The sequence below is a fragment of the Mastomys coucha genome, unplaced genomic scaffold (genome assembly GCF_008632895.1).
Source record: "Mastomys coucha isolate ucsf_1 unplaced genomic scaffold, UCSF_Mcou_1 pScaffold22, whole genome shotgun sequence".
NCBI lineage: Eukaryota > Metazoa > Chordata > Mammalia > Rodentia > Muridae > Mastomys > Mastomys coucha.
The window spans coordinates 231,620,841-231,631,234 of NW_022196905.1; the positions used below are offsets into that span (position 1 = coordinate 231,620,841).

The 10,394-nt window shown below is 43.7% G+C and overlaps 1 protein-coding gene across 1 annotated transcript in view; it reads right to left on the reverse strand.

Annotated features, from left to right (window-relative positions):
• Window positions 1-8,856, reverse strand: part of LOC116069877 (carboxylesterase 1F) — a 25,132-nt gene extending 16,276 nt beyond the window's left edge. Inside the window, exons 1-4 of the mRNA XM_031340871.1 lie at window positions 8,758-8,856; window positions 4,349-4,553; window positions 3,216-3,360; window positions 1,000-1,133 (exon numbers count right to left, since the gene is read on the reverse strand). Of these exons, the coding sequence (XP_031196731.1) occupies window positions 1,000-1,133; window positions 3,216-3,360; window positions 4,349-4,553; window positions 8,758-8,809 (536 nt within the window). The 5' untranslated portion in view covers window positions 8,810-8,856. The remainder of the gene's footprint in view (window positions 1-999; window positions 1,134-3,215; window positions 3,361-4,348; window positions 4,554-8,757) is intronic.
• Window positions 8,857-10,394: the final 1,538 nt, after the last annotated feature.

Consider the following 10,394-nt stretch of genomic DNA (forward strand, 5'->3'; position numbering starts at 1 on the left):
CCAGCCAAGATCTATACATGGTGGGACTGATTGTTCTGGCAGCGCGTGTATAGTGGAGCATTGCAAATTTGATCATCAATGGGAGGAGAAGACCTCGGCCCTGTGAAGGTTCTGTGCCCCAGTGTGGGGAAATGCCAGGGCCAATAAGCAGGAGAGGGTGGGGTGGCAGGCATGGGGAGTGGGGAGGCAGCTGGGGTTTGTTTTTGTTGTTTTTGTTTGTTTCTTTGTTTTTTAGAGGGGAAACTGGGAAGGGAGAAATTTACATGTAAATAAAGAAAATATCTAATAAAAATTAAAAAAAATGAGGATAATACTAACACCTAAAAAAATAAATGAATAAGTTTGGAAGAAAAAAAATATATGTGTAACTTCTGTGCACTGCAGGTAGAGGCAGTGCTGTGAGCCTTGGCATGGCTTTTGTGTCACTGCAATTTATGTGAGTGTTATGCAAAGGCATGACATGTATCAGACAGACATCATTTCAGTAAGTGTATTAAGTGTTCTGGCTATAGTATGCAGCAGCCATCATGTAAAAGTTATAAGTTCGATTAAAATGAACCTTATAACACTAACCTATCCTACAGAAGCAAGGCTCTGCTAGGTGGAAAAGTGGATCCAAACCAAGTAGATGGGGCATATTTTAAAGATAGACTTGCAAAAATCTGTTGCCGGACTGGAGGTGAAATGGCATGAGCAGGATGAATGCAAGCCCTCATGAGCAAATGGGTATTTGTAAAGCAACAGCTATGTAGGTGCCATGTGAGGAGACAGATGAAAACCTTGGTTGGTGCCAGGGGTTCAGCCTCTCCCTGTGAAGTGGGAGAACTCTGCACATGTCTAGAGAAGACCAGGAGGTGGGTAAGTCCTTGGTATCCAGCCACCCCAAACACTGACCTAAATGGATCTCCTTTCCTTATCACTGAGGTATTTCAAATATGCTGCTATAGAGCTAATCAATATAGTAGCCAATAGGCAGAGAGGAGTGTCCACAACCCCTACCTGAAGAATCCCCAGATGCTCAGGCGGTACTGAATGACCACCACCACCACGTTTTCATATGCAGAGAGGGCTCGTCCATCAAAGCTTGATGCCCCACCCAGCGTCAGTCCACCTCCATGGATCCATACCATCACCTGGTTAGCAAGAAAAGAATCACACTTGTTCTAGGAAATAGAATTGGGAGGGGGCCCAGAAGATGTCTGGTTTGATTTTCCTGGCCTGGCCCTGATTCAGGGCATCATGCTCAAAGTTCACCAGTGCCTAGCCAGGTTGCAAAAGTAATATTGTCTTTCATCCTCAACTTACCTGGCTGGAAGCCAGGATGTCACCTCATTCAATGTCCCCACTTTTCTTCTTAGACCTATGTGCCAAGTCTTTCCAGGGTTCTTCTAACTGAAAGTATCATCATGTGAACAGCAACGGACAAAGGTGTTATCTCTCCCAGCACTCTGACATCCTGATATGTGGTCCACTGTTACAGTTGAGTCTTTTAGCTTCCACCCCCTTTACCTGTGATGTACCTACATGCTCATCTCCAGACCCCTCCCTAGGTCTTTACTGCTCCACCTCTCCACCACAATCCTCCCCATCTTGCTAATCCCAGTTTACATCCACCTTCTCTGTCATGCCTTCAGCCATCTGACTATTAAGAGTGTCTATGTATATCAGGTTCTTTTTGAGGACTTGAACCTGATGAGGGGATATAATAACCTTTCATTTATGACTTCAGAATTTAAAGAGGTCACATTTCATAGAACTTTGAGAAGATAAAGTTGAAATCTTATAGGACACTATAAGGCACTGTTAATAAGGAGAGAGGAAGGACGGATTGTCTGAGCATGGCGAAATGAATTGTTACCTATAATACCTAAACAAAGATTACCCCATTTGATAGATAGAAAAACTGAGGCACCTCTGCTGGGGATTCCACAGCTAATGAAAGGTACGAGTAGGCCCCAGCACCACAGCTGAGCTCCTAACCAGTGCAGTTCAGGCCACAGTTCAGTGATCTGTGTCAGGAGCCAGGCCCCTCGAACAGCTCTGATTAGAGTGTCAGTGCTTCTGTCTTCTCTGCCAGGAGTCAGGTATAGCTCAGCAGCCATTAATGAACACTTACAACACATGAGGGAAAAGGAGGCTAGGAAGGCATGTGATTAGCAAGTACGTGCAGATCCAGAGTCTATGTCCAGACCCTATGTCTCTAGATCCTGTGTACATAGCTGGACAGTTCCTTGCTTTCCAAACTCCATGAGCTTCTACTTCTCCTCCCCTTGGGCTCTCTACAACCTACATGGAGGGTCTCAGGCAAGCTCATCTTAGAATAAAGATTAGCCAGCAGGTTGGCCACCGACGAGTTGAAGCTCTTATCTTATGTGTCTGTAAGGACCAGCTGCCATGTTCCATGACGTCAAAACTATGCAAAACTCTTCATGTTCTTGCTTCTTCTCCTGACTCTAAACCTGGCTGTATGGATGCAGAGTCCAAAATAGAAGAGGAAGAAAGGAGTGGGGGTGAGATGTGTTCTCACCTCCTTGCACAATGCAAACATGTTTAGGATGAAATACAATTCTGGTGACTTCTGCTTCCTCCTACATGTCTGAGTTCTGTTCCAGATGCTCCCAGGAGACTGGGTGGGTGCCCACACCCTGTCTTAATCCTCTTCAAAGATATCTCTTTTACAGTAGCTTCTCCCCAGGACTCTGCCCTGTAACTAGCAACCTACCCTACCCTGGCCTCCTCATTTCTATGAGAAACGCTGACTCATTAGGTCATCAGCAGGTGCCAAAGGCAACCAGGGAGGGAAAGAGCTGCATACAATACAATCAGGTGTGTGGCGAAGGACATGAAAAGTACTTATGAGATTGTCCCAGACTCTTCCCTCCACTTTGCCATCATGGACCATTGCCATCATGTCTTAAGTAATGCAAGGAGAAAGGTGGCACCTATCTCCCTTACCAGCCCCTGCCTAAAGCACAGGAGTGAAGATTAAAGACCCAAGCTCTTGTCCTGCCACTCCTTCTGTGTTCTCTCCCTTTCCTACAAGAGTTTTCTGTCTTATTACTTATTTATTTCTGTTTGGTGGAAGGAACTGTTTGGTCCCTGACTCAGCCCTGGCATGTCTACCCTTGTGTCTAGCTGCCTTCATCTCCTTCCAGTCACAGCAAAGACCCAGATGCTATAGCAAATGGGACTAGATTAATGGTTTCAAACCTTACCGGTAGCTTACTGTTCTTTGAAAAGTCCGCAGGAGTGTAGATATTTAGATAGAGGCAATCTTCAGAAAACTCAAGGTGGATTTTCTCCTTTCTATTGGTTATGAGGTCATTGACTATCTGTCCTCTTTCTGGATCTTGGGAGCACCTGGAAGGGAGAGGGACCCGTGAAATCCAACAGATAGAAACAGGAGAGGCCATCTGAGCCTCAGCCTTGCACCAGGATATTTGTGATTGTAAATGGAGAGCTAGAATCCAGTGTCATTAGTAAGAGGGACTTTACGGGCAAGTGGCGGGAACCTGGAGACCCTCAGCCCAGTAGAGAAGTGCTTGACATCTCTCTCTTTCCTCAAGCCTTCGAGAAACTCTGGGTAGTGGAAAGATGTTCATAGTCTGACCTACCCAGGGTATGACAATCTCACCAGTGTTGGTGTAAAGTTTTGCTCTTGGCTAGCCCTAGTGCAGTGGGGCTGAGGGTGACCCTGATCATTCATCAGGTGTCTTCCTTCTAGTGCTTATGAGGTTTCTATGAATCCAGGAGCTATACCAATAACTATTTATCCTGTTGCAAGTCATGACTGACATCTTTATGGGATGATCCTAAAGACCTGAATTCTAGTAGTTAGTCACTGACATGCTAGACAATACTAGCTCAGTACTTTTTCCTGCTCTGTGCCCAAATCTCCAGGTGCAAGTAAAGCCAGTGCTATCCCTAATGACCTCTATCAGCCTCTTATGCAAGAACAACTGTTGGCTTCACTAACAAGAGATCACAAAGGACAAATGTAGAATAGATATAGAATTGCTCAGAGTTAGTGAATCATTCTGGATTCCCCAGCACAAATTTTAATTTTCCTTGTATACTAATTCATTTAGGCTAACAAATAAGTAAATAAGTTAGTTGGTTACTAGCACATTAGTGCTGCCTGCCTATCCCTAGTTCTGTTTAATATTGTTATTTTAGAGAGGGTGCTGAACAGAATACTCTAGAAAGTAATGAAAAGTCTGTAATATTTCTAAATTACTCATGAGGGTTCCAGAAGAATGGCTATCTGGCCAGATGATGATTCCTTCCTGCACCACATAAAGACAGATGCTTTCAGAGAATGAGGCTCCGACTCATGCCAGCAGCTTACATAGGCGGGTAGGTGGTGGCATTCTTCACGAAGCTCCAGGGCTCTGCAGGCTGTGGTGGAGCAAACCTCAGGGATCCAAGAGGGGGCTTGGCAAAGGGGACTCCCAGGAAGACGGCCACGGGCTGTGTGAATCCTTCTAAGCTCATGTACGTCCCCAGGACTTTGCCTTGCATGGTGTCTACCACAGGCGGTGAAGAGGGGTTTCCTAGTAGACAAGGAGGAGTGATAAGATCAGACCTGGATTCCAAAGTCATGGAGGAAAAAGAACTGCTAGGAATAACAGAACCTTTGTTTTCCCTCTTAGAAACCTCTAGAAACTCTTATATTTTTTTGGGTTCTGAGCCTAGCCTTTAATGGCTGAGTCATCTCTCAAGCTTACTAAAACAGATGCAGAGGTTCACAGCCAAACATTGGACAGATCCTGGGGACTCTTATGGAAGAGTTGATGGAAGGATTGAGGGCCCCAGAAGGTATAGAAACTCTACAGAAAGATCAACAAAGTCAACTAACATGGACCCTTGGGGCTCTCAGAGAATGAGCCACCAACCAAAGAGCATGCGCAGGCTGGACCTTCCTCTCCCCTGCACATGTCTTTATCTGGTTCCCTCAACAACTGGAACAGGCTGTTTCTAACTCTGTTGCCTGCCTATGGATCCAGTTCCCCTAACTAGGTTCCCTTGTCTGGCCTCCGTAAGAAAGAAGGCACCTAGCCTGCAGAAACTCAACGTGCCAGGGTAAGGGATATCCAGGGGAGGCCTCCACACTCACAGAGGAGAAGAGGAGGGGAGTGTGTGAGAGAGGCTGTAGGATGGGGGGACCAAGGGAAGATAGTGATCAGGATATAAAGTGAATGAATAAATAAATTAATGAAAAAAAATGGAAACCTCTAGAAACCTGTATCCATTAGGACTCGGGTGCTGAGCAATATGCTGAACTATAGGATTAACAAGAAGTGGCCCCTTGTCTCAGGAAGGTGAACCTTATAGGAAAACAGGCATGCGAGAGTTGGAGGGAATGAGGACTTCCAATTGGTGTCATTGTGGAGGAACTGAGATGTTGAGCAGGAGAATAGATGACTACGAGCAATGGAATCAAGAGGTCCCAACAGCATAAGCACCTGGCTAGGAAGGATGAACAGCCTATGGGTGGATTTCACTGGGAGAAGATAATCCTTAGGATGCAATGTGTGTCTGGGAGGGCACTGAACGGCTGGCTAAATGATTAGATTTTACATGGTGGGCAAATACGTAGCAATATGTTCTGATATTGAGAACACGATGTTCTAAAATACTCTGGACTCTCTGTGTAAGATCCTCCAAGGGGAAGAAGAAATGGAGTGATATCGATCTGACTTTGGCTCCATTCTTAAACAGCAGACAATCTTCTCTAATTCCCCCACAGCTTTCTTATCTATTCCTCCACCTTCTGTGGGACCAGAGAGAAGCAACCCAAGCATCAGGGGGATGTCCACACATTTTATCACAACGAAATAGTGGCAGATCCTTGTTTGGTTAATAGACTTCTTGTTAGAGCATCCTTTCAAACTTGTGATTTCTATCTTCTAGTCCTAACTGTTCCCCTTTACCTGCAACAAGTATGTCAATTCCTCCATCAATAATTAGAGAGAGAGGGAGAGGGAGAGAGAGAGAGAGAGAGAGAGAGAGAGAGAGAGAGAGAGAGAGAGAGAGAGAGAGATCATGACATGGGGTGGATAGGAAGGTGGAGCTGGGAAGAGCTTGGAATGGTAAAGGATATTATCAGTATTGTATAAATTTTTATATAGCAACAATAATATGGTGGATCAGAAAAGAAAATTCCAGATTTTTCAGAAATAGTCTTGGCACTAGAAAGTCTTTATGGGAATCAATCTTACAAAATAGTTATCTGTGAGGCATGAGCTCAGTAACCAGTTCCATAATAAGGACATTTGGTTGTTTTTATTTCTGATGCTAGTTATTGTAAATAAAAACAAGGGAACTTCTGGGGAGTCACAGGTACATTTGCTCCTCAACTTATGATGTTTTGACATAATGGCATTTGATTAATGATGTGTGTTTTACCTTAAGATCACTAAATTATCAGATTGAGACTTCTTCCTAAGTTTGAGATGAGCTTTACAGAGAGGAACCATTAACACTGGGGATTGTTTGGTGGAATTCCTAATTACAAGCTTGAGGCCATGTCTGGTGTTATTAGAAGTCAATCTCTAGCTTGTGTCCTTATGTCATGGCTGTAAATTATTATTTGTTTAACTTTTTATTTTTAAACACGCCACTGGGAAACCTGGATATGAGGTGATCCATAGGTTGAAACATGGAGTGTTGATAATTTTTTTTCCTTTGTGAATTTAAGAGTTGTTTCCTGTGCTTGTGTCCCATTTATAATCAAGAAGAAACTGCTTTAAAAGATATGGGGTTATGTATAAGGAATGGTGCCTTGCTCCCTGCCCTGACAGGGTACTAAGGAGGGAAAGAAGGCTACAGGTGAATCTGCAACAGCAGCTCTGTGTGGGATGGATGTGAGGGGAAGGAAGTGAGATAGCCTGATAAATGAAGGAAGGCTGTTGGGGTGCACTTATGACCCCACTGCTTGGGAAACTGAGGCAAGGGGAACCACCTTAGTTTCTAGACAAGCTTGGACTATATAACAAATGAAAGTATAACCTGAACTGCATAGTAACACAGACATAAATAAACAAAAACAGCATTGTATGTGATCATCTCCATATTGAAGGATTAGAAAGGGGCAGATGGCTCTGTCCAATTGAGCTGAGGGTATGCAGTGTGAATGTGTGTGTGTGTGTGTGTGTGTGTGTGTGTGTGTGTGTGTGTGTGTGTGTGACTCCACTGTAGGAGTGTAACATAAGAGAGAGAGTCAGGATCACAGAGAGACACAGCTATAGGGGAGTGAGAACACCTACCAAGAGTTCTGGCAGGAGAAGGCCTGAACCATGGAAGCCTTAGGAGGAGGAGGAGGAGGAGGAGGAGGAGGAGGAGGAGGAGAAGGAGGAGGAGGAGGGATGAAAAGAATGCTTCAGAGATGAAAGAGGGCAAAGTCTGATTACAAATGACTAGGCATGGCTGAACTAACTATGAACTTTCAACCAAAAAGTTTATATATATAAAGTATGCTTGCATGCAAGGGGTGACGGTAGGGCAAGAATATTGTCAACAGAAGCTATGACTTACATCATTCCACACATATGCGATGCCTACTGTATATCAGACATACATCCCAGTTTCTTATATTCATAACAATAGTCTTTCTAGGCAACTGTTGCTATGTCTACTTAACTTGGAAGCATCCTGTGTGGAGTTCCTAAAGATGGAAAGAGAGTGGCATTGCCAGGTTAACCAGCAGCAAAGGCATGTTCTGCTTCAAATCTGGGTCCTTCAGTTCCAGGCCTCTCTCAATGTCACCCATCCACACAGTGTGGGGCATTTCACCCTGATTTCACCCTGATCAGAGCCTGCTGACTGCTGGCTCTGGATTCAAGTGCTAGAGACAGCCCAGAACATGATTTGCCAGACAAATTTGGAAAAACATACCAGCCTTTGCAGGTCACTTATTTGAGCCAATAAAATGGCACAAACATTGAAATCAATGCTATAACCACATATTCACCATGAATTTAATTCGTGTGTCTGATATTTAGGAGGCCATCATGACCCATGGGAACTGTCCCTCTCAGAGTCTATCTATTTCAGAGTCATGACCTTAAACATTTCCTTTATGATAGCATAGCCTACTGTCTACCTGTCCATCTGTCTTCATCACCCTGAACCTGGTATCAAACACCTAAGAAGCGCACTGCTCTCTAGAGTTCCTTGAAATGCTAATAAAAGAGGTATTTGCTACAGGTTCCCCAGCCTGAGCCTCCTCACTGATCTGGCACTTCCTGTTCCCCCTACCTTAGTACTATAACTTTTTTTCTTGGGAACAATGAATAACAAAGTGGTTTTTCAATCGCTATTGGGTTCTGATGTGCTAGCTTGTTTATTATGCATATTTTCCAAAAATACATCTTATATTTATGTATTAATAGAAAATATGCTTGGAGGACTCACTACATATAAAGGCATGAATGGGCACCTTATTGCAAGTGTACCTCTCCTCTAAAATTTTTAGAAATGAAACCAACTTACCCTCTACAGTCCAGTCAAGTAAGGAAACCGACCTGTCTTGATTCCTCTGGTGCTGGAGTTGGTTCCTTGTCCTGTGCACCTATAGTGTGCTTCAGGGTCTCAGGGATTTCATTGTCTCCTCATACCATGGTCTAGGCCACTTAGAGACAAATCCAAGTCAGGAGAGTGAGTTCTCCTGCAGAACTAAATCTGTCTTGTCTGTGTTCTATGCACAACCCTGCAACTCTTTGTGTCCCCACCAATTTGTATTTCAAAAGTACTCACTGCCAACCACGCAAGTTGCTAGAGACACCAGGAACAGAGCACTGAGGCACATCTTGCATAGATGATGGGATCCCTTGTCAATGGAGTGTCTGACTCTGATCCACAAGGAAGGGGAGTGTAAGGTCCTGCCCACACACTGGGAACTTGCCCAGGAGTCCTGCCCACAGAGCCCAATTACACAATGCAGAACTAAAAAAAAAAAAAGAAAAGAAAAGAAACACACACACACACACACACAAAACCAACCTCTTCCTCTTTCTTAGCCACGGCTCTTCCAAGTTTACCCTGCTTTATCTGAACACTCATCCACCCAGCATTTGCTGTCTTGTATCTAAACAATCAGTATGGAAATCTCAGATGGCCATAAACGCAATCAACAGCTTCTTACATAAACATTTTCCCCTGTAACATTCTCACTTCAGAGTACCAGGATTTCTCAAACTCAAGCAAATACCTCCGGGCAGTGCAAAGATTGAATGAGGTGGGGGGCTTCTTATAACAGGCTGAAAAAATTTGAAGACTCTCACAGCTCCACAGTTGTTCACCAGGGAGATCAGAGCACATCTCTCTGCTTTCCTTTTCTGAGTTTTAGTCTCTTGCATTTGGTAATAATGTTAAACTTCAACTACCCTCCTTGGGGAAGCCTAGACTAGTTGTATAATGATCTTGCCAAGTGGACCTGTCTTGGGCTACCCGCCACCAAGTTTGGGAGCTCACTTGCTTCAGGACACAGATATAGAACTTTTTTTACAGTAATTGAACTCCATTTAAAAACCCTTGGCTTTTACCATCTACCTGTCCATTGATTCGTGCATACTTTGAACATTAACCAGACCAGATGTGAGGTCAAGGAGAGACTGACATACATGTGAAAGCTCCAAACCATGGGGTTATGGTGTAATCATGCACCTGGGAGAGAGTCCTTGCAAAGGTGATGATGAAGGAAGCTGCTGGGATCCCCTTCCTTTGACCACCAAATGCTTTAGGTCAGTGCTTTGGTTAAAAACAGCCTGGTACAGTTGGCTAAGCAAATGTCATATCCTCATTCAAGGTAGGATATGGCATTTTAGAGACTGTTAGCATCTCTGCATGATCCGTGGAAATACAGAGGATCAGCTCTGGAGAGGAAAATGCAGGTTATAAATTATCATTATAATAGGTTATATAGATTTAATTAGATTAAAGACTTAGTTCTCTGACAGCTTAGCAGAGATTTCCAGTTCTATTAACACACCTACAATACTTAAAACTATGAGCAGTACAAAAATGTCTCTACCAAGAGCATTTATTTCTAATATTTTAAGGGACAGAAAGAAACAGCCCAAATAAATGTTCATAAACTCAACTATAAATACATTGGTCACCTTGTCCCTCACTGAATATTGTTTGTAAGGACAAAGTACTAGGATAACGTCATAACTTGAAAATATGAAAAATAAAAGAAGCCAGTCACAAAGCTAATAGGCTTTAGGCTCCCAGTTGTGTGAAGTTTCCAGAACATAAAAATGAACAATGAGGACAAGTTACTGAGAGAACTTGAAGGGGTAGTGGAGAGCTGCTGAGGCAGGGGAGCCTGCATTTGGTTCTTGCATTTGTCTGAGGAGTGATGGAAATGTGCTAAGTAAGTCGGCAGCAAT